The sequence below is a fragment of the Monodelphis domestica genome, chromosome 4 (genome assembly GCF_027887165.1).
Source record: "Monodelphis domestica isolate mMonDom1 chromosome 4, mMonDom1.pri, whole genome shotgun sequence".
Lineage (NCBI taxonomy): Eukaryota > Metazoa > Chordata > Mammalia > Didelphimorphia > Didelphidae > Monodelphis > Monodelphis domestica.
Window position 1 is genome coordinate 425,023,070 of NC_077230.1, and position 24,556 is coordinate 425,047,625.

Consider the following 24,556-nt stretch of genomic DNA (forward strand, 5'->3'; position numbering starts at 1 on the left):
TCTGTAACCTGTCACCAGGGAACACTGTGCCTCCCTGATCCTCCTTTGAGCTGGGAAATTCACAGCTTCTCCTCTACGAGTTTGGATCTGAACTTGGAAGATCTTAGGGTTTTCTCCAGTTCAGCACCCTGAATGTCCACCCTCCACCAGAAAGTATGACAAGACCAATCTGGGCTCCATAAAGATGAAGGGGGTTGGGAACCTCAGAGTCTACTTCTTTAGCTCTCAGAGAAGGAACTGAATTAACCTGGCCTCTAGGAACACCCCACCAGGCTATAAGCATGCACCATGTAGGAAGAAGCAATATGCTACTCACAGGCAACATCCAGAATGAATCCATCGCTATTAACATGACTAACTATGTTCACCATTTCACACATATAGGGTCCTTTGTTTTCACTTCTTGTGATTTTGGGGAGAGTGAGTGTCTTGTTATCCGGGCTCAGCCGTATCCTACCAGTACCATGTTGGACACGTTGGTTTATGTACCACGTTGTTGAGGGAAGGTAACCCGTAGCATTGCAGGTCAATGTGAAGTCATTGTTCTCCACTGCAGTATTGTTGGAGGTGACAATGTTAGGTTTGGATAATCCCACTGCGAAGAAAACAGATATAAAATGACTTTGTTGGTTCTTTTTCTTACCTTATAACCAAGCAACTGGTTTTGAAGTGGCCTCTTTAAGACGTTGGCAAGGCTGGAGGCTGGAGACCAAGAACCTGTAATTTCAATGGCAAAGACAAAGACACCCCTTTCTCTAGAGCAGATCTCATCTCCTCCAGTCCTTAAGAAAAGTTCATCTTCAGTTCTGTGACTGACAGACATTCACATGGAGCCCAAGCCCTGGTGTTCAATCTTTCTGGGCTGAGGCAAGCTGGTCTGGGGATGACAGACCCCTTAATTAAGCACCTGGCCTTGGATTTGTGTCCTTTCTAGCTTGGCAGAACCACCAAGAGTTTGTTTCCTTGGCCTGGACTTCAAGAAGACAGGCTTCTTGCTCCATGGCTTGCTGTGGATATTGGTGGAGGCTGGGGAGGATGGACCTGAGACAGTCCATGGGGAGATTGTGCTCAGAAAGGTAAAAATTAATTTTAACTCTGAAGAGAAAGAAAAGTAAATGCAGAGAGTGGGAATAGATCAGTTCGTATCAGGGTACAAAAAGAAAAGCCTCAGACTGGGAGTCAGGAGAGACTTGGGTTCAGGTCTACAGATTTTGAACCCACAATAACATTTCTTGTGCATAGGACTGTGTTTTGCCCCCCCTTTACAGAAATTTCTGGAATTCCTGCTTTGGGCTCTCCCCTTTCCTTAGGAGTTTCCTGCCCTACAAGATGAGAATGATAATATTGAAGGTAATCTTCTCCAAACTCAGATATAGTGTTAGGGTGAGAAGCTAAGCCAATGGGGACTAATTTTCCCTGAGACTTCATGGCCCAAGGGCCCATGGCCCTTTCCTTATCTCTAGTTGGCAGGGAGGCCTTGTCACTGAGTGAGATATGGGTCCCAAAATAATCTCTGGGGCATATCCAGTAGGCTTTCCAGACTTCCTTCTTGGGTCATCCTTGGCCAACTGTCTTAGGATTAATTTCCAAAGTGGAAGGAATAAGTTAGAAATATTTCACCTTCCTTGACCCTTCCTCTTGCTATTTTGGTAGAGCTTATAACTCTGTCACTTGGTCCCTATTGGGAAGTTGAGGACGAGGAAGAGTGAGCCTCCCACTTGTGTCCAGTAAAGCCAAGTGAGACTGGCCAGGAAGGTGACAAATATGATGTCAGCTAGCCACCTTTTGAAGTGTGTGAGTGTGTGTGTGTGTGCGTGTGTGAGAGAGAGAGAGAGAGAGAGAGAGAGAGAGAGAGAGAGAGAGAGAGAGAGAGAGAGAGAGAGAGAGAGAATATGAAGGAACAGTGACCATGCTCCTGGGCAAGAAGGCCTTGGTAGAACATTTAGGAAGGTGTCTTGATAACCCCAATGGATCTGGTGACAGGCATGACATAGTGGCATAATTCCAGACTTAAGAGTGAGAAAGGGCAGAATTCAAATCCTATCTCAGAATGTTACTGCCTGTGTGACTTAATTGCAAGTCCCTATCTATATCTCCATTTCCTCCTCTATAAAATTAAAATAATAATCTCTCCCTCATAGTGTTGTTGGATCAAATGAGACCATGTACAAAAGCTCTTTATAAATCCTCAAGTATTGCATACATGTGAGCCATTACAGTTTTAGAAGGAGGTAGGTCCCCCTTAAGTGCCTTCAAATGGAGGAAGAGAGTGATGACAAGACCCTTGGGTAATGCTCTGCTGCCCTGAGCAGGGATGAAAGGAGCAATGGAGAATGGATCAAAGAGAGTGGAGCAAGAACCAGGTCACCTGTAGAAAAGACACAACACATTATGCACTCTTGGAAACACTGGAAAGAGCCCTGGATATGAGGTCAGAAGACTCTGAGTTCAAATTCCAGCTCTGCCACTTCCTACCTATGTGACCTTGGCCACATTTCTTTCCTTCTCTAGGTCTCAATCCTCATCTGTAAAGTGAAGACTATGAATTCCAGAATATCTAAGGTCCTTTTCCAGGCTAAATCAAGAATTCCATCATCACAGAATGGCAAGCACTTTTGAGACCCTCCAAACTTCCCATCATACCCTTGTGAAACTAATCAGAACTGTGGGTAGAGCTGGCCATTCTACTCCTCGAAGACATTAAGGGGCTCACTGTTATCACCCATCTCAGTCAAAGTCTGAGTCTTTTAAATGATGTTCAAAGCCGCTCCACCACCCCCCTTGAGCCATTCCACCCGTGAAGCATTCCCATGAGGAAGACTACTCCTTCCCTTTGTGAATCTTGAAATTTCTCAGACTTGTGAATGTTAAAAAATTTGGGAATTTTTATTGGGACAATTCCCTATTGGAACTATTCCCCATTTTTAAACAGTGAAGCTACTTAGATCTAAAATGTGAGAACTCTACTTGGATCAGAAATGGGAGGACCTCTACTCCACCGGTACTTAGGACTGCTGTAGGGGAGAAAACTCCTTGCTAAACAATGAAAGTACTTAAACCCATACTTATAATGAGGCAAAAAGTTCTTTAAGCCATGCCTAGTTTTAGAAGTTATACAATAGGGTGCTAAGTACCTATAAAGGTCAGGCAACTTGTGAATTTACAAGGAGCAAAGAGGTGAAAACTTATTCAGAAGTTTTTTTCTGTTTCAAACTTACTAAAGGGATTAGTCGACTCAGCTGTGAATTCAGAATGGGCTGTCCTTTGGAAAACATCTACTGTGATTGGTAGATGTAAGAATTTAGGGGAGGCGACAAAGGAAAAAATTCCCTATATAAGGAAAAGAAAGAGTCTCTTAAAGAACAGTCAGCTGGGAACGGCTCCCTTGAAGGGTCTCTCTCGAGACTCTCTCGGGGACATTTCAGATTAAGGATTGAGTTGGTGAAGGCAGCTGAAATGGAGCTGGCCTGGTGTCACTAGAATCCTTGCTTGGACAGATATTGTGGTGAGTGATTAAGGACTGACTGATCTTTTCTCTTAGGGCTTAGGCCTGGGTTGGCCAGGACTGACCAGGGCCAGCTTATCCCTTTCTCATTATTCCCTCTTTTTCTTTCTTTCTTTCTTTAATTCCTCATTGTATTAATTAATTAAAATCTCTATAAAACCCAGTTGACTTGGGTATATTTGAATAATTGGGAATATTTCCCTGGTGACCACTTTATATATTGATTTTAAAACAAGATACTGTAGTGAAAACATATTTTCTGCGGTCACAATTTACTCACCCACTTTTATATCTACTACAATTTATATCTTCCACTATTTTAATCACTACAGTTTATAGCTTTCAACCATTTTAACTCTCACAGTTTATGGCATCCACTCTTTTAAATCTGACAACATCCATGTCATGTACTCTGACCAAAGTATATGTTATATAAGTATATATATATATATATATATATATATATATATATATATATATATATATATATACTAAGTATATAGAGAGACCAAAAGACTATCTGCCTCTGAGTCATGCCCCTTGTCCATCCCCTTCAGGTCTTGGATCATGGCTCCTAGGATCAGAGGGTAACAGACTCAGAGCTGACAGGGACCATCTAGAATGCTGGATCTTCACCTTTCTGGTCTCATAGACCCCTTGGGCAGTCAGTGCCCATGGACTAAGCCTTCTCTGAATCACGATTTTTAAATTCCCAAAATGAAACACAAAGAATTCCAGAGGAAACCAGAAGTTGATGCAAATAAAGGTAAGTTTCCCCATTTCCATTTCTGGATTCCCCAAATCTGAGAAGTCCTGATCTAGCCTAATGCCCTTGTTATAGGGGAAAACCAAGGCCTGGGCTTGTAACCTGTCTGTGATCAGATGACAAAGCACAGCTGGCTTTGCACTCAGGGCCCCTGACTCCAAGATGGCTCTCTTCCTCCTCTCAGAAAGTTGCTCCAAGTTCAGACTTTAAGTGACTAGCCCAATGCTATGCATCTGATGTCTTAGATGGGACTTGATCTCTGGACTCCGTATGCCTGAATTCCTTGGTCTTTCACTATATAAGCGGCCTTTCTAAAGCCTCAATTGCATATGATCAAATGACAGAAATGTGTATTTTTAAAAAGAAGAAATCCCAGAAATATCCAGGCAAAAAGTACAGTGTGGCCTTCTGTAACTCAGGCCTTTCCTGGAAGGTCTCTGAGGCTCCTTCCCACTCTTGCTGAATTCAGTGGTCAAAATGCCAGCCAAAAGGGAGCACCAAGTTAAAGAAGAGGCAGGAGAGAAGATGGCGGCAAGATTTCCCTGGGAGCTCACTCATCATGGATCCTCTTCCCGACTTCTTGACTCAGACCTGTGAATGTTCCTAGGTCCTTCCTCCCCCAGTCTCATCTGCTCAGGAGGTGAAGGACAGAAGAGGGCTGGAGATGAGCAGCAGGGCCCTCCTCAAACACTGGCTCCTGCCACAGATGATTCCCAGGACAATTCCCATGGGCAAACCATGGAAGAAGCCTGGATGTACCAGACAGCCAGTCACCACCCCACTAAGCCCCCCAGATCATGCCCCCTTCAGGGCTGGAAGTCTCATCATGGGGACTCTGAGATTCTTTGCTTCTTTGTCCCACCCAGATCTGGTTAGAGATCCCCACTGGATCATTCTGGGTCAATGGCCAGCTAGTCTCTGCTTAAAGATTCCCAATGCTGAGTAGTCACTATCTCCTGAGATAATCCTCAGTGGTGGGAAGAACCTAGGTGATGCGTGAATGGAATGTTGGACTTGGAGGTCAGGAAGGCCCAAATTCGAATTCTGCCTCAGCTATTTCCTAGCTCTGGGCCTCTGGCCAAGTCCCTTAATCCCTTTTGGTCTCCTTTTCCTCCATGATAAAAAATGGTCCCTACAGCACAGAGTCTTTGGGAGAATCAAATGAAATCTGCTTCACAGGGCCCTTTGCTCACCTTCAGGCACTCCAGAAATGTTAGCTAGTGTGGCCAGCTTTCCGAATTAGAAAAGCCGCCCCCCCTCTGGAGCCCTAAGTGACCTCTTTGCTCCCCTCATTGCATGGCATTTGTCTCTTCCTCCAGCTGAGACCTCAGTGGGAGCAGCTGTGACCCTCTGCCCAGTCTGTCCCTTCAGAGAAGCCTGGGCCCCCCAGCTTGGCCTTTCCTCTAGAGCCTGCAGGGAATACAGGTGTTCTCCCTCTGGGGTCCCTCTCACAGCACTGGGAGCCTGAGGGTGGGGACTGGCCTCTAGAAGGTCCCAGAAACCAAAGCAGCCCCTCCTCTGGCCCCTGTGGAGTAGGTGGTCTGGCCCTGCCCTCTGAGCCCTGCAGGGCAGGCCTGGAGTGTCTGGCCTCTCCCTGCCCCACCAAGCTGCCCCAGCCTCCTGGGCTTTTAGAGGTCTGAGTGCAGAGAACTTCAAGAAGAGGTTGTTGTCCCCAGGCCCAACAGGAGGGGACCAGGGGCCATCCTAGGCCCTCGGGGCCTCACCCAAGCTTCCTAGCATGGACTGGGGGAGGCAGGAGCAAGAAAGCAGTTAGCTCTGCAGCCAGGGCCCTCTGAGCTCTCTGGGGCTCTCTGGGGCTGCCAGGCAGGAAGCCAGGAGTTCGGGAGTCTCCCCTCCTCAGGCTCCTTCCTGTGGGAGGGGGTCAGGCTGGGGCTTCTTCCTGCTCCCTGGAAAAGGAGGGTGGGGAGGAGTCGGACCCCAGACAGGGAGAGGCTGTTAGAACAACTGCAGGGCCCGTGGGTAGGGCAGCACTTACCATACACAGTCAGTGGGGCTCCTGCTTCAGGTCTGTCCAGAGTCCACCTATCTTTGATGATCTGTACTTCATAGTAACCAGAGTCATTGACGAGGAGGTTGGGGAAAAACATGGTGCCATTATGGTATACCCTCTGCCGAATTTTGGTCTGTAACTGTCTTCTATTATAAGTACTGTATGTCACGATATGTTTCCTGCTGGGTTGCTGAGCTGATGTCTTATAGTACCAATTATACATAACAGGAGTCCCCGAGTACCCCACGATACGAAAGGTGACGCTTAAGCCTTGTGTCCCAAGGGGTGGCTCTACTTCAACTGTGATATCTTGAGCAGACGTTGGCTGGATCCAGCAGCTGAGGATGGAGGCTGAGGGGAGGAAGGGGGCAGAGAGAGGTCAGCACATCCCCTGCCCTCCTGGCAGACCCCGATACCAGAGCTGTCCCCAGGCTCAGGGGTGCTGCCAAACCGACCCCAGAGTCTGTCTGGGCATTCCTGTGCCCACACGTCCATCTGTCTGGCCCGGCCTCCACAGGGGATCTCAGAGGTCGGCCTGGGACCCCTCTGAGGCTCCCTCTGAGCACCTGATTCAGAAAAGACCTGCCAGGGTGGTGGGTGAGACACCAAAGGGAGAAACGAATCACTTAACAGGTGCTTCCCAGTTGGGGAATCGAGTCTCAGAGCTGGATAGTGTATGATTGAAAATCTTCTTCCCTAAAAAAAGAACTACATATCCTAGAGCCCACTGACTTCCTGTCATTATGTACTTACTGTAGACAGAGGATAAAGGGCCTGGGATTTGGAGGCTCCTTCTCTCTGATGTAGAATCAACATTGATGGTGGTTGAGTGGGGTTGACTAAAAAATGGCTCGCCATCAATGTAAAAGTTAAAATTAAATCTCAATAATAATATTATATTTTAAGAGATTTATTAATAATCATTAGAAATCAAGGAATAAAGAAGTTACAAAATAAAGACCACGTGCCCATGGCTGGTTAGCCAGTTTTTAGTCAATCTCACTCACCACCATCAATGCTTATTCTAAATCAAAGAGAGGGAGCCTCCAAAGCCCAGGCCCTTTATCCTCTGTCTATAGGAAGTACTAATGACAGGAAGTCAGTGGGCTCTTAGGACATGTAATTCTTTTTTTTAAGGTAACAGATTTTCAATCATACAACAGGACCTTCCAGATCAATGAATCCAATATGGCCAATTCACAGACTAAGCCTTGAGGTCCAAACAAATAACAGCTGGGGCAGATATTAAGCAGCAAATAGCAAGGGCAGCCTCAGACCCAGATCTTCTGGCTCCAGCCCAGGGAGGGCATTTCCCACTAAACCCCAGGGCATTGGAAGGCCCACAGTTGTGATCCCCAGCCTGGCTAGGAGGAAGGTGATGCTCAATGGCAAACATTAGCTAAGAGAGGTAAGGGACCTGTCCAGGGTCACTCAGGTAGGAGAAAGGAGAGCTGCCTTCTCTAGCTACAACACAGCCTTGGCCTCTTCAGTTTACCTGGCTCTGGGGCAGGGCTCTGGGGCTTCTTACTTTCTCCCCTGCCCCTGCAGGGTGTCACACATCTGCAGAGTGTCTCCTGGGACTGGCCTCCCCGCTGGGCCTTGGGTGGTTCTCCTTGTCTCTAGGTGAGCCAGAATCCCCCAGGCTCCCCCTCTTCCTCCTCTGGGCCCCAGCAGAGCAGACATCTCACCTGTGATGATCAGGAGCCCCTTCCAGGTGCTGCCCCTACTCTGTGAGGCTTTTGAGGGCCTCTCCATTGGTCTGCACTGCTCATCAGGTGTCACTGCCTCTCTCCTTCCCAGGAATCTCTGTTCTCCTACCCAGCAAGGTGTCTCATCCTTGGGTGTCTCCCTAGAGCTGTCTCTGCTGCTCTCCAGGCTAACGACTGTGTGGCTGCCCCAGAGCCTGTCTCTGTCTCTGTGGAGGCTGCTTCCCCTGCTCCAGAGGACTGGGATCTTTCTCTTCAGGACTGGAGCTCTTCTATCTGCCAGGATCACAGGGGCCCCACAGGGCACAGACTTGGCCTCTCACTTTCCCCTCCTCCCCTCTCTCATCCTCTTTCTTCCCCTCCCAGAGGCTCTGGCCTCCTGCCTCTCCTAGGGAGCCCCTCCCACTGTCCCTGGAGTGCTTTTGTGCCCAGGGGGAGCCTGGTCACTCAGGATGACCCACAGTCCTCTTTGCTGACCTCCTGCCTTCTTTCCCTCCCAGAGGACTGATTCTTTGCATCCCACAAAGAGCCCAGAGAGCAGGGGCAGAGGCAGTGTGCTTGGACCCTGTCTGGGGCTTCCAGGATGCTGACTGCTGAGCCTCCCTGCCCTCCCCTATCAGGCCAGGCCAGTGTCCTGTCCTTTGCTCAGCCATTCACTGTGGCTTCTGGGGATCCCCTGGCACTGGAGAGTGGGAGCAGGGAAGGAGGAAGACTAAAGCAGACAGAAGACACCTCCCTCTTCCTGTCCCCACTTTCTCTCTCCCCAATGCCTCCTTCTGGGGACTCAGCCAATGGGGGAAGGGCTGGGGCTGGAGCCTAGAAGGTGGGAGATCAACTCTAGCCTTTGGGACCTTGGACAGCACTTAACATCTCTGTCCTTCAGTTGCATTTGTCTATTCCTGCCTCCATGTTGAGTTTCTGGGCAAAGATCCTGGAGTGTCTGCTGTGTCCTTCTCCAGCTCATTTTATAGACGAGGAAACTGAGGCCAGCTGGGTGAAGTGACTTGCTCAGGGTCCCACAGCTAGGAAGTGTCTGAGGTCACCTTTGAACTCTGGAAGTGAGTCTTCCTGACTCTCCAGGCCTGGTACTCTCTCCAGGGAGCCACAGAGATGCCCACTTAAACTCTCTGCCTCAGTTTCTCTGACTATAAGGTGGGCCAGACAACAACAGTATCTGCCTCCCATATGGGTGTGAGGAGCAAAGGAGACAGTAGTTGTCAGTCATTTAGCACAGTCAAGGGGGGTCCCTAGTCAGGCCCCTTTGGGAGGAGGGAGTGCTGTGGGCCAGGAGGTGGAGGCCACCCAGAGAGCCAGGGATGGGCGTAGGCTGAGATTGAGAGAGTCGGGAAGGTCTGTGGCACCTTTGATTAGCTTAGTGAGCCCCCAAACCTCCTTGTATGGGCCCACTAAGGGCTGGGCCACAAGGACAGGGAGCTTCCCTGCTCTCCAGGAGCTCCCATCCAATGAAGGAGCCAGAAGGCAGCCAGCTCTGTACAAGGAGCTGAGCGGAGGACAAGCTGCAGAAAATGGCAGAGGGGAGGCAGCAGTAGGAGGGAGAGCAGGAGAGGCTCAGGCTGTAGGTGGGATCTGAGCTGGGCCTTGATGGAAGGCAGGAGGCAAAGAGGAAGAGGGAGGCACCTGCTCAATGGATTCCACAGGCATGGAGCCAGGCACTGAACAGAGGAGCAACGGAGGAAAAGTCTACTAAAAAGGATGAGTTTCTGCCACCAGCCAGCCCTGAGCCTGCCAGGCCAGCCAGCATCTTCCAGGAAAAGGAGGAACCTGACCCTCAGAGTGGACAAGTGACCATTCACATTTCCAGAGATACCCAGCTATTACCTGTTTTAGGAGAGTTTTGAACCCAATGCTTTTAACTCCAAGTCTGGAGATTTCGCTATTGGGCCCTGCTGTCTCATCCAATAAAATCCATCTTTCAAGGCTCTCCTTCAGTCTGGCCCCAGCTGATCTTCCCTGCCTCATCTTCCCTTACTGTCCTCCAAAAACTCTAAGCCCCAGGAAAGGTGGGTTATTGTCCATCTGCTCCTTTACATTCTTTACATCCCATTAGAGAGAAGGAGCCCCCTTTGATATGGGGTGAAGGGGTGGGAGACAAAGAGGGGGATATAAGGAGGGGCAGTCTGACCAGTACCTGCTCGTTTTTCCCTTCCATATGGTGACCGACCTTTCTTGGCCTTTCTTTTTGCTAGCCCTGTTGCCTTCCTTCTTGTAGGACAAGTGTTGGAGGGATGATGGTTGGTGTTATGCAAATGGTGGGAGTGAGTGTGGGGTTGGGCATGGGATGAGGAGTGATGGTCCCTGGTGTATGCTGTCCCTTTAGGAGTCCTGGGTGGACTAGGGCTGGGACTGACAATGGGACTGGGGCTCTGGCTTTGGCTTCGGCTTCCACTGTGACTTGGACTTGGACTCTGTTGCCTATTTATGTTTTGCTTCTGTGTCTGAGCAGCAAGGAGCCCCTGCATCGTTGGCAGCCATGAAGGCACGTGGAGCTCAAAGGCCACCTTCCTCCTCTCCTTGTCTGATCTGGTCTGGCTTTCCCAGAACCATGTCTACAGACCCTGAGTTATACAGGTAGGGGCCACTGTTAGCCAGGACAGAGGGCTCGATTGTGATGTCAATGGCACAGTGGAGGTAGGGAACAGGCAGGTGGTGTGATGGCAGAGGGAAAGTGCTGTGGCTCAGAGGATGGGAAATAATGGAGAGAAAAAGACGCCTGTCCCAAAGGTTGTGATTTGAACAAAGGAGTAAGTGAAGGGGCTGCTTTTTCTGGTACTGAGAACTACCAGACCATTTTGTCTTGCTGATGCCTCCTAAGACTCTCCAGGTTGATGTCTCTCCCCTCTTGCCTCACTGAAAGTCACCTGCTTGTGGACCCCACTGCATATCCTGGGACCCTGCTATCCATGTTTTCCTCGCACCCTTGGGGGATATTTGAGCCTTTCCATTTGACCTTATAGCAGAGTGTGGCTTCTCTGAGTGTATGGACTTCTGCCTTCTTTGTAGCCTTTCACATTAACCTCTCTCTGAACCTTAGTTTCTCATATTAAAGGAATCTAAAAGTTTCTTATGACTTTTAAGCTCCATGGTGCCTAGCGTCATTTGCCTCAGTTTCTCCACCATTAAAATATCATGAAGTTTGTTCTTTCTTCCCTCCCTGGCAAAAACAATTTCAATGTTTCCCTTTATTAGGCAAAAGAATGAGTAATTGTTATAATAAATTCCTGGTTTAGAGTCAGGAAGACCTACATGCAAGTCTCAGACATTTACTGTATATCCCAGGGAGTCCATCACTTCCCCCTGTTTACTTTCAGTTTCCTCATGTGCTAAATGAGCTGGAGAAGGAAATGTCAAATACACTACAGTGTCTTTGCCCAGAAAATCCCAAATGTGGTCATGTTTTAAAAGAGTTGGGCATGACAAAACTGAGGATCCCCTGCAATCTGACACCAGCTGATCTTCCCTGCCTCATCTTATCCTACTCTCCTCCAAATACTCTAAGCCCCAGTCAAGGTGGTTTATTGTCTATCTGCCCCTCTATATTCTCTAAAACCTACTAGAAAACATCACTGGATCCTCTGGCCTCCAAGATTTTGTTTAGACTATTCCCTATTGCTAGAATGCCTTCTTAATTTCCTCCTTACCTCCTGAATTCTCATTCATCTGTAGAACCTAAATCAAATTGATACCTGGGATCTATATCTGTATTTATTTGTTTTATAAAAAATCTTTTGTGAATTTTAAATTTACTCCACCCTGCTTAGTCTTTAGAAATCTAGCAACCAGGAATGTATACATCCCCACTTAAGGATTGACTGTTGGAGAGGATGACCTATGACCAGCATGTGCTAGCAAGTGACAAATCAGAAACAACTGACTGATCCCCTGGACTATCCTAATCCAAGCTTAAGTTACCATTGGTACATGTGAGACACAGGAAGTGATGTAAAGAACTGCCTATATATTTTGTGGCACTTCCTATGAGTGGTCACTTGGCAGGGTTGGGAGCTTTGGGCAGCATTTTGGAGTACTTGCAGCGTTTGGATCTGTAGTGTGGTTTAGGTGAGGCGTCTTCTCTGAGCAACCTTGGTGAGTGATAAGGCTGATTCCTCTTTTCCTTTACCTCCTGAAGGCACTCTCCTCTGAGGGACCCTTCATCTTGGAGGAGATCTTGTGGCTGGAAGCCAAACTAGATTTATTCTTCTGAGAAGGTCGCTTGGTTGGCTTAGGCTAGACCAGAGAAAATCTTATACCCTTACCCTCTTCTCCTTATTAATTTCTTCCTTCTATTGTAATTAAACCACCATAAAATCCAAAACTGACAAATATTCTCATGGAATTGAATTTAAATCCCTGGTGACCACTAATAAAATATATTCAGTCAAGAACCCTAAATTTTACCCTTAACACTATACCTTCTCTCTTAGTATCAGTTCTAAGACATGAGTGGCAATGGCTAGGCAACTGGGGTTAAATGACTTGTCCAGGGTCACATAGCTAGAAAGTTTCTGAAGTCAGATTTGAACCCAGATTCTCCTGACTCCAGGTCTGGCACTCTACAGTACACTGTGCTACTTAGCTGCCTCTATACAGTTTTTTGCATAGCTCTTTTGATACAATCGGTTTCCTTTATAATCCTATATTTTTAATGCCTTTTCATACACAATAAATATTACCTTGGGAAGGGGTTCATAGGCTTCTGGAGTCTGACAAGCAAAGGAGTCCAGGACACCAAACAAGTTAAGGCTTCTTGTTTCCTTATCAGTAATGACTTTATCATTTTTTCTCTTCCCAACTTGCCCATTTCTGGTGAAAGCACCATCATCCATCCAGTCACCCAACTTCATGAAGGCCTTGGTGTAGTCCTAGACTCTTCCTCTCCCTTGACATTCATCTTCCCTTAGCTTCTAAATTTTTTTTCATCCCAGATCTCCACAATGCCTTTCAAATTCAGACCCTTCTCTGTACTCATCCTGCCTCTCACATTCAGGCTCTCATCACCTCTTGCCTGGACTATTACAATTGTCTTCTAATCCTGCCTGCCTGCTGTTTGGTCTCCCTGCCTCCCTCTCTCTCCCTCTCCCCATCACCCAGCTACCTGTAAGAGTAAAATTAGGGGTTATTGACTGAATATATTATACTAGTGGTCACCAGAGATTAATTCAATTCCAAAAAAAAAAATACTCAAGGCAGTTTGGGATTTCTATGTTGGTTTAATTACAATAGAGGGAAGAAATTAAGAAGAGAGAGAGAAAAGGAATTTGGACTGCTCTGGCAAGCCAGATAGGAGTTCAGAGGCCTAGGCCAAGGGACCTTCTCAATCTAGCTTGTTACAGACAAAAGAGTGGTTGCTATAAACTGTGACCGCGGAAATATTGGTTCAAGACTTTGAATTGCCAAAAGCATAAAGATAATTTTTAGTGTCTTGATTTAAATCAAAAATAAGTGGTTGCCATGGGAAAAAATCCCAAATATGAAATACCCAAGTCAGCTGGGTTTTATGGAGATTTTAAATTAATACAAATGAAGGAATTAAAGAAAGGGAGAGAGACAGAGTAAGAGGAAATAATAGGAAAGGGCTTCGTCCATTGGCCTAGACCTGAGCTTTAAGAGAGACTAGTCAGTCCTTAATCACTCACCACAATATTTTTGTCCCAGGCAAAACTCTAGTGTTCAGAGAGACCCTCCAGTTCAGCTCCTGAGCTCAACTAAGTTCAGCCACCAAGAGACAGACTTCCTCTGACTCCTGACCTCTATTCAGCTTTGGCAAGCTGAACTAAGTTCAGAGGCCTTCTGACCTCCTTTAAAAGAGAATTTTCTCCTATGTCACCTCCCCTAAGTTTTCACATCTACCAATCACAGTAGATGCTTTCACAGGACTGACCATTCTTAATTCATATCTTCTTTAGTTCTCAACTTCTCTGGGTAGACTAAAACTTCACACCTCTTTTGTTAAGGTTTCCCCTTGAATGTTGCCTGATATTTTAGTGATTAATTTGACCTTCATAGGTACTTAGCACACTTTTGTATTAGATTTTAAAATACACCTAGATTAAGGGCTTTTGCCTCACACTAAGTATGATCTTCCCCTAAAGTATGCCTAAGTATGAGTGGAGTAATGTAAAGTTCTCAATACATTCCTGATCAAGTACCTCCATTGTTTAAATGGGGGATAACCTTAACCAAATGTTCTAAGGTAGAATCTGAGAAATTTTAAGATTCACAAGCTTGGCTTCCAGCCACGAGGCCTCCTCCAAGATGAGGGGTCTTCTAGGAGGATAGCATTTTAGTAGGTAAAGGAAAAAAGGAATCAGCCTAAACCACTCACCAAGCACACTAAGGATGCTGCCATGAGCTCCCAATGCTGAAAGAACCCAACCTCTCCGCAAGAGAGACCAGGAAAGGAAATGACATGAAATACATAGACCTTTCTTTACATCACTTCTTTCATCTCACATGTATCAACAATAGCTTAAGCTTGGCTTAGGACAGCCCAGAGGGTTTGTCAGTTGTTTCTGATTTGTCACTTGCTAGCTCATGTGGTCATAGGCCATCATCCTCAACACTTAATCCTTAAGTAGGGGTGTATACATTCCTGGTTGGTAGGATTTTAACGACTAATCAGGCTGGAGGAAAATCTGAAATTCACATACCATAGGGATATTGCAGGGAGTCAACAGACCCACACTGGTTGACACGGTCACAGTGGGAAGTGTGGAAACTGCAAAGCAGCCTCCCCCCTCCTGAGAACAAAAACCCCCTGATAACCACTTTCTGTGATTTCTCTCCAACTTTCCCTACTAATGGATTCATTGTGATTATTAGTCTTTCCCCAAAATAGAAGAAATAATGAGATCAAATACTTATAGGATCAATACACATATATCCCACTTTAATCATCCTAGATTATTACCCCCAAATGATTTCAATTAAAGGATTAAATCCCAAAGATTATTGTCCATAACCCCTCCTTTCTCAAGCACAGATACACTCCAGGGCACTATAATAAATACTGGCCAAATGCTTGAGCACTACAATAAATCTTTCCTTACAGTTATCACACTCCAATGAATTTGTTGATGAACAGAAACCAGGCAGCATTGCTAGGCACTTCAAAGTAACACAAGAAAAACAGAACTTGTAAATTGAGAAAAACCCCAAAACTGGTCTGCTTTAAATTACCTTTTAACTTTTAACCTAGATATGAAGATGTTTTATTATTCATCTCCTAAGCAATTGTGATTGATAATGAAAGCTGATCAAAAGCACAGTGATCATCTCAGCAGATCAAGGGGTACTAACCTACAAACAACTTCATTCATGTTACTCATATACATCACAGAGTATTGTAGAAACATAGTAAATGATCATAGAATTCTTTGTTGTAGTAACATCACAAGAACATTGTTTAGGTGATTTAATAATATCCAGGCAGAATGTAGAATGTCATATATGTAGAAAAATGATTGTGTGTCAAAGAAGTATGTACCTGTGTATATCTTGAAATTTCTCAGACTTGTGAATGTTAAAAAATTCCCACATTGAGGAATCCTCCATTTGGAACAAATTCCCTACTGGAAACATTCCCCATTTTCATGTGAGAACTCGCCAGGATCAGAAATAGGAGGACCTCTACTCCACCCATACTTAAGACTGCTTTAGGGGAGAAAGGGGTATATGGGGTGCTCAGAGAGGGGTAGTATCTCAGGTATGGAGGGCTTGTCATGCCCCCTTAGGGCAGCTCTCCAGCCTCTGATCCTCACCTGACACCCAGCTCTCACTTGTGGCTTCTAGTAGCTGCTAGCATGAGGCAGCGGCCACACCCTGGGCAATGGCTTTGACAGGCCGGCTAAACCTTGTGAGGGTAGTCATTAGGTTGTAGACCCCTGGTGAACTAGGGCTTTGCTCACGAAGCATGTGAAGACTGCTTTGGCTGAATAGATGGAAGAAACCAATAAGAAGGTTCAATGACTGAGATGGCGACGCAGCAAAGCACTGTGGAGTGCTTAGGGTGTGTTGGAGCACAAAGGACAACACGGCTATCCAATGCAGCTGAGGAAGTCTCCAGACGTAACAACTTTTCATGCCACTGGACCCAGGCTTCCAACGCCGAGAGAGTGGGACTGTTTCTGTGCAATGACTTTTCCACTTAAATCTCCATGCACAAGTGTCTTTGTGCACACTCATCTATACACTATAGATGAAAACGCACTAAGACAATCATCATCCTTGGTTACCAAGAGACTACTACTATTACTAGGGGAGAAAACTCCTTGCTAAACAATGAAAGTACTTGGACCCATGCTTATAATGAGGCAGGGAGTTCTTTGAGCCACGCCTGTTTTTAGAATTGATACAATGGGATGCTAGGTACCTATAAAGGTTGGGCAGGTTTTCTCTTGATGGGATTAGTCGACTCAGCTGTGTTTTCTCTGGTTCAGACTTACTGAGAAGATTAGTCGAATTAGCTGGAATTCAGATGGGCTGTCTTTTAGAAAATATCTATGGTGATTGGTAGATGGAAGAACTTAGGAGAGGTGACATACGAAAAAACCCTGTTTATAAGAAAAGGAATCTCTTGAGCAAGGGAGGCTTGGAGATAGGATCCTTAGAGATAGATCCTTTTGGAGGAGGCCCTTTGAAGATCTCTTGAGAAGAAGTCCCTTGGGAGGCTGACTCTGGCTGGAACTCCCTCTGGGGAGACTCTGTTCCCCAGACATCCTTACTTAAGACAAATCTTGTGGTGAGTGATAACTGACTGGTTTCTCTCTTAAGGCTTAGGCCTGGGTTGGCCAGGCCTGCCCTTGGCCGACCTATTCTTTTCTCATTAATTCCTTTTCTCTCTCCTTCTCCTTTTCTTTAATTGCTCATTGTATTATTAATTAATTTCTCTATAAAACCCAGTTGACTTGTGCATATTCATAATTTGGGAATATATTCCCTGGCGACCACCTTATATTTGATTTAAAACCAAGACACTGTAGTGAAACATATTTTCTGTGGTCACAATTTACTCACCCACTCTTATATCTTCTACCATTTTAACTCACTACAGTTTACAACATCAACCATTTTGAATCTTACACCTGAAAACCTATATAATAAACAAACCACTGTATTATGGCAGAGCACTGTGTGTGATGCTGGCATACATGGGTTTGAACACATAGTGTTTGTCATCTCCATAATTCAAATGGATCGCCACACTTAGACAGAGAAAGACCTTGGACACTCAGAGAGACTGCTGGACAGATCTCAATATACTGGCACCCGAAAGAGCTTTTGGACCAAAAGACTCCACATAGGTGCCTTCCCATTTTTCTCCCAAGCAAAAAAGGCCCCCAGAAAAGAGTACACACCCCTCAAACCTGGACAATCTCAGTAATCCCCCTCAGAGGACTGCAGCCTCCTATTAGCAGAAGAAGAGATGAGGAGGGTGGGAAATCCAGACCAAAGAACTTTTGAGAAGCTTGAAAAGAATCATGGGCCATAGTGAATCAAAGGAAAGAAAGCTATTTATGGGAATAATAAACTACACTCCTCTTAAAAGCGATGTGAAAGTGAGAAAAGCTCAGTTAACTAAGTTCTTAGATTTTATCCAGGTTTGTAGTCAGTGGTTCCCAAACAAAGGTACCATTGACTTACACACCTGGGAAAAATTGGATTTGATTTAAAAGCATACCATAATGACAATGGACCAGAAGAAGTCCATGTAGAAATCGTTTCCCTTTGGTCTCTTTTTAGAAATGCTTTAGAAACCACCCATGAGGCTATATGCCTTGGGCAGACACTCCCCAACCTGTCTGCCACAGAAAAAAACACCTCTATTATCTGGAAAAAAAATACAAGGCAGAAGTCTTTAGAATTACAGAATCAGGACACAGCTCAGGAGAGGGAGAGAGTGGAGACACCAATAAGGAAATCTCCTCAGAAGAGGAGGACATGTTAGAAAGTCAGGCTGCTAAATGCAAAAACCCTGACTGGGAATTTCCCCTTAAGAGCAGGCCACCTCTAACAGCCCCTCTTCCTTGTAAGAATTCCTTTTCACCCAAAAGAGGAAGGAGTAGGTAGAGAGGAATGTGAGTGCCCTAGACTTCTCCCCACAGCATGGGTTTTGGGGGAGCAAAGTCCCTCATAAAGAAGGGGACTTCTCTTTCTGTCTCCCTGTAATCTACTAAGGAGAGGAGTCAGAGAACAAGGTACTTAGATGGGAACTACTCCCATAAAAAATGCTAAGGAAATTAAAGCTGCCTGTACCCCATATGGTACCACTTCAACATTTACCTTAACTTTGGCAGAGACTGTAGCAGGGAAGTGGATGAGTCCAGGGGATTGGACACATGTGGCTAAGGCATGCCTATCTGAAGGGAACTATCTTTCATGGAAAGCTGAGTAAAATGAATTGGCAAAGAAAGAGGTGGCCCAAAACAAGAAAAAGGGTAACATAATCACTAAAGAGATGCTAACGGGGGAGGAGGAGTGGATTAACTACTCTGACCAGGTCAAATTACCAAAGAAAGCTCTGTAACAGGTTACCACCTGTGCTTTCGAAGCCTGGAGAAAAATTCTAGTCTAAAGGACAGACCTCTGGGCTAGCCAACATTAAGCAAGGCTCTGAGGAAAAATATGCAGAATTTATGGACAGATTAATTCAACAAGTAAAATATGCAATTTTATAAGATGATGCCCTGGAATTAATAAACCATCAATTAGCATATGAAAATGCCAATTCTACCTGTCAGGGCATGTTTCAAAGTGTAAAAAGAATAGGAAGCATCAGTGACTTTGTAAAAGCCTGTGAAGATTTCAATTTGTCTTACGTTCAGGGCATGGCTATTGCCACTGCCCTGCAAGGCAAGACATACACTGAAATGATAAGAAATCCAAGAATAGGGAAAGAATGCTTTAAATGTGGGAAACTTGGACACTTGAGCAAAGATTGCCCTGAAAATAACAACAAAAATCCACAGCTGGCAACTGGCCTCTCCAGAACTCAGTGTGGGTGGTGCCTTAAGGGATTTCATTGGTCTAAGGACTGTCAGTCAAAATATCACCAGAATGGTCACCTCCTCCCTAGCAGGACCCTTCAAAATGGGCAGCAGGGAAACTGGAGAAGGGGCCCAGCTCAGGCCCCACAAAACAAAGAGGCAGCTATAGGATTCAGTCAGAAAAATCTGTTTTACCCACAACAATCAGCTCTTTATACCAAGCAAGTCCCAGGAGCATGGGACTGAATCTCTGATCAAGTGCCAATCTCATATTAACCCCTGATTCTCCCCCTGTATTCATTCCCATGGGAGTGAAGGGCCCCCTACCCAAAAGGACAATGGATTTTATTATGGGTAGGAGCTCTCTCTCTCTTCAGGGAGTGTTAGTGATTCCAGGGATTATAGACTCAGACTCTTTATGTGAGATTCAGGTGATAATGCAACCCCCACCTAAGACCATAAAATATAGTGAAAGGACAAAGAATTGCACAATTAATTCCTCCCTATGCACAAACTGGGAATGCCATCCTTAAGCCAATCAGAGGACAGGGAGGATTTGGATCCTCCAATTAGACATTTTTGGTTCAGGAAATAGAAAATTCCAGTCCTATGAAAGTTATTAAAGTTAATCATAAAACTATCAAAGGATTGCTGGATACAGGAGCAGACTCCAGTAGTATTACAGGGAAAGATTGGCACTGAGCTTGGCCCACCAAAGACACCCCCTCCCACCTTATAGGTATTGGACAGGCCACTAATGTTTCTCAAAGCTCTGAGATTTTAACCTAGTCTGATGGAAAACTGTCAGGACAATTCTGCCTATATGTGGTTCCTTCTCTCCCTTTAACCATATGGGGAAGAGACATCTGGTCGCAAATGAAAGTCTCTCTAGTCACATCAAATGAAGAGAACCAACCCCCCCCCCCCTTGACGAAGGACCTTTGGTTTTTTTCATAGGGACTGAAGTATCCCCCATTTTTACAGAACAGAGATGGTTTTTTCTTCCCTCCAGAAGGAAAAAGATGTTTGGGCAGATAACAAAATTCTTTCTGGGTGGTAAGAGACAAAAGAGAAATTTTAGGAATATCAAAGGGCCAGTGAACTAACATTTGACTAAGTGAAGATAAACACTCCTTGGTTAACAGCCCCATCGTAAATATAAGAATTGTCCCCCCATCTCAGACCCCACATTCCTGTGTTAAGGTTTGTTTGTTAGATCAGAACTCTGCAATGTATATAATCTGGTCTTTAATGTCAACCCAATGCAGTTTCCATTAGGGAATTCTGCCCCAGATGGTAGATTCTTTATTTCCCTCTTTTATTAATAAATGATGGTTCCAATAATCAATATTCTAGGTGTTTGAACTCATTTATGAAGTGTCCTACTTCAGTTGGAGCCCCGCAGGGAGATCTTAAGCCCCGGGATCAGGAGGTAAGGACTTTGGAGAGGGCTGATGTAAGAGTGTGTGTGTGTGACTTGCTTGGGGGAAGAGTTCTCTAGGCAGCGGCTGGGGTTCAGCTTTTGCTAAGCCAGGGCCTGTGAAGGAGACTTGCACCCTTATCCCCTTCAGGGGTGTTTCTGAGTGCAAACTTGTGTAGTATGCAATTCTTAACTCCCGTGAGGGATCAGGTCAGAAATCCGAGGAAGTGAATGGTGTCTTCCCAGAGCCTGCGCCTGGTTCTGGTATTTGAGATTTTGACCAAAATTTAGGCTGCTTTTGGAACCATCTGTCCTGTCCTGTTCTGTTCTGTTCTGTTCTGCTCTGGTAAGTTAGCTCTGTTTCTCTAGAATTCTGTTTTGTTTTGCACCAGGGCCTGTTTTACTCTAGGAGTTTGCCTGCTTGAAGGTTCAGTCCTGAAGTTCTGTTTGGGCCCTAGAGTCCTGTTGGCCATGGAGTTCTGCTCTGTTCTGTAAATCTGAATTCAGTAGAGGCAGTTGGGTTGCTCAACACAGCTTAGTCCCACAGTCAGGTCACTAAAGAGGCATCTTTCAATGACTTTGGGGAACCTTCCAGTTAGAAGGTGTATGAATGTGTGAGAGAGTGTGTCCTATAGGCTTCTGTTGAGTCTTTGTTGTTTTTGTGTGGCTAAATGAAACAAAGAAAGAGGCAAAAAGAGTTTAAGATGCAAAAGAGAATTTCTTTTGTAGTGGCTATTCCCCACTCCCTCCAAATGCATACCAATGGGGCAGACTCTGGGGGAAGGGCTGGGCTGTGTCTCACAGAAAGCTCCTAAGATGGAGAGAGAGTCTGAATAGGAGGGGATTTATAAGTCTGTTCCTTGAGAAAACCAGCCAGATTCAGGAAAGCTCACCTCCAACCGTACTAGGAGCAGATACTTTTGTCCAGACACTACAAGAGCATTTTGTTAGAAATCAGTCAAAAAGAGAATCAGTTTTTGATAGATCAGTTCAGAGAGAGCTGGGGAACAAGATTCTCAGCTCAGCCAATAAGATGGCTTAGCTCATCACAGCTTCCCCGAGTAGGCTGAAACTGTTTTAATGAATTTTCTCCCTGTAAATATTTTTTCTTATGAATTGATCCTAAAAACACCTATTTTTTCCTCTCAAAGCATGCTTGTCACAGCATTGTATGTTACTGTTGTGAAATGGAAATCACTTTAAAAGACTGATATATATTAATTTAATGTCACCAAGGAATTCAGCTATGTAATTCCTAAATGAAAACTCAAGTCAGCAGTCAACCTTTTATGGAGTTTTTAATTACTAACAGGAGGAAGAAAGGTACGAGAGAGAGAGAGAAAGAGAAGAGAGAGAGAGAGAGAGAGAGAGAGAGAGAGAGAGAGAGAGAGAGAGAGAGAGAGAGAGAGAAGGAGAGAGAGAGAGAGAGGGAGAGAGAGAGAGAGGGGGAGAGAGAGAGAGAGAGAGAGAGAGAGAGAGAGAGAGAGAGAGAGAGAGAGAGAGAGAGAGAGAGAGAGATTGAGAAAGTGGAGAGAAGGGAATAGGGCTTAAATACGCCCTCTGCTTAGGTTGGGCCAAAGGCCCAAGGCCTTGGATAGCTGAGGCAAAGAAAAGAGATCAGTCCCTATCACTCACGTGTCCAAAATGGAGAAACAGTCTCAGGGCCTCCACTTCAAGGACCAGGCTCCAACTCCCTCCTTTCCTCCCTACAGGAAGTCTCAGAATCCTCAGCTGTCCTCTACCTCACTTCCTGTGTCTCCCCTGTGCCAATGGTGGCTCTACCTTAACCCAGGACCGCCCAGAGGTCTGTCCCCTTTGCACATGTCTGTTGAAGGTCATATTCTCAAATAATTAAATCTCCAGCTTTGCTGCAGCCCTTCCTAAATCCTGTTACCCTGAGTAGGGTGGAGATTGTAGTTTCCAAGACCTGATTCTGTCATTCCAAGTATCTCCATTGTTATTGATCAGGAAATAGCCAAATCCCATCCTCTAAAGAATGGTTTGAAAAGGGTTGAGTAGTTTTGGAATTCACACTGTTTATCTCTGTCTTTGTCACAGTCTCCTCTCTATGTAAAATGGGGGAGTTACAAGCTTGAACTTTCTACTCTCAAAAATCCTCAGCAGAGGACAAAAGCAAATACCTGTTCAATGATTTTTCCCTCTTTCTCCCTTTGGATGGGCCCCCAAAGGAGCAAAAGAGAGAAATTCAGAGCAGAAAAGGGAGAGATTTTCACTCTATAGTTAGCAATTTTCACTTTAAATTAATTCTCAACTTGGGAGGATTGCTAATGATTTTGATATGGTACAAATGTAATGTATTGTGTTTACTGCTTGACAGTTAAATGTGAAATGTTAGCCAAATCTTATTGAGCACAAAAACTCATGGTTAGAAGCTTGTTTTTTTAAACCTTGCAATGCATAATAGTTTCAGTGAATTTGAGAATTGTCAAAATGTGATTGATAGTCAGCCTGATACAGAGAGGAATGTTTATTCTATATGGACAGAAATTGTACTGGCTACTTTATAGAGGTAAAAGTCATTCAGAAAAAGTTGTTATGTTGTTGAGAAGAACTTATTCTAGAATTTAAAATTGGGAATCCTTCAAATCAGATTTTATTTTAATGTATGTACTGTCAGAACTAGCAGCAAGAAATCATATGACACTCTCAACATGGAATCTAGGAATCCCAAACTTGTTATCTAGTGAGATCTGATGAACCTCAATTTTCAGGACTAGCTTGTAGATTGGAGACCCCAAAGCTTGTACTTGTTCGCTGTTCCCTGTTCCCATGGGAATCTACCCTGAAGGGAATCCTAAATTAGAAGTTTCAGACTGAGTGGGGGATGCTCAGGGAAATGACAATCCTGGTTGGGTGAGATAAGCATATGCTAAGGACCCTCTTTGTTTTAGGTAGTCTCCCCTATTGTATTAGAACCTTTCCCAGGAAGATCCACACTTGAGCAGGAACCATTCTTTAGTATCTATTGTAAGCAGCCCCTTCTCTTACACCCTAGCCTCTAGCTATGATTCTTTCCCCAAGGTTGATTGTATCCTGTCAGTGTAGTTTGAACACTCCCATTTTCCTTGTAGCCATAGTGATGTCAATCATTTTTCCCTGCCCCTGGATTTCCCAAATGGTATATAGGTTCCCCAAGTTCTTTTGTTCCCTGGAGTCCATCCTGAGTCTGTGGCACTCCCAGGGGCTAGTGACCAGGGTATCCAGACTCTGTGCAGTCTCGGGGAGCAGCTCTGTTGTCGCACTTAGTAGCGCTAACCCCTTTTCCCTTGATTAAAGAGTGATTTTGACTATTTAATAGTTCTGTGTTTTTTCTAGTTGACAACACATAAGAAGTTTTTAAAGTGGTTAATCTGTGCATGGGATTTAATAATGTGTTAGGAATTTTGGTATTTTGCAAAAGAGAATTTCTAAATGGTATTGTCTTTGACTAAGGTTATATGGATTGTTTAAAAAAATTGTGCACAATGTATAGGAGGGAATTTGTGATCTAGAGATGAACATATATTCAGATACAAATTCCTGGAAAGTAATGAAGTGAATACAAATTATGTGTGCATTCGTACTATAGAGAGAATTAAGTTTTACACCTAAATAGGTTAGGAGTATATGATATGTAAACTGTATGTCCTTAACAAGACAAATTTAACTAGCCGTGAAATCAAGAGGGCTTGTCATGAGGATTAAATACAATTCAGTATAGTACCTTTCCTCTACTTACAATAATGGTAAAGAGGAGAAGCCAGAAGAAATAGGAGCAATGGATAGAGTTACTAGTAGACACTATGAATACTAGTGTGAAATAGACACAACAAATTATAAATTGGAATAATGTTGATGGGATTTAATCAGTTATGTGGCAATGTTTTGAGCTAAAAGAAAACTAAACTGGAGGTTCTATTCTACTTTAGACAGGCTTGAGAGAAGTACAGGTAAATACTTTGCAATTCAGTTTGGTTACACTGAAACATTGCTAAAGGACTTAGAGTTACTTGGAAGTGTGGAGTTCAAACTGAAATCCACTGAGAGTAAATTATTATGAAAGGGGTTTGATGAATTCAACATTTTAAATTATAGTGAGCTCACTGGTTAAAGAAGGATGGGCCAAGGTTGCTAAGTAATAAAAT

At 44.7% G+C, this 24,556-nt stretch overlaps 2 protein-coding genes across 2 annotated transcripts in view; both read right to left on the reverse strand.

Annotated features, from left to right (window-relative positions):
• Positions 1-24,556, reverse strand: part of LOC103092368 (uncharacterized) — a 1,666,349-nt gene that overhangs the window by 728,930 nt on the left and 912,863 nt on the right. The window lies entirely within an intron of this gene.
• Positions 1,940-10,574, reverse strand: LOC130458742 (uncharacterized). Its single transcript, XM_056825353.1, has 4 exons — positions 10,138-10,574; positions 7,971-8,264; positions 6,268-6,633; positions 1,940-2,368 (listed from the first exon to the last, which is right to left on the reverse strand). Exons 1-4 carry the CDS (start codon positions 10,466-10,468, stop codon positions 2,253-2,255), a joined length of 1,107 nt encoding a protein of 368 aa, XP_056681331.1. The 5' UTR covers positions 10,469-10,574; the 3' UTR covers positions 1,940-2,252.

Excerpts from the sequence above, each read along its gene's own strand:
- LOC130458742 (XM_056825353.1), bottom strand. The coding sequence starts at position 10,468 with ATGCAGGGGCTCCTTGCTGCTCAGACACAGAAGCAAAACATAAATAGG. Across the intron at positions 6,634-7,970 it reads GGGGCTCCTGATCATCACAG|CCTCCATCCTCAGCTGCTGG; the intron begins GTGAGATGTCTG and ends TCCTCCCCTCAG. Across the intron at positions 2,369-6,267 it reads AGCCCCACTGACTGTGTATG|GTGACCTGGTTCTTGCTCCA; the intron begins GTAAGTGCTGCC and ends TCTTTTCTACAG.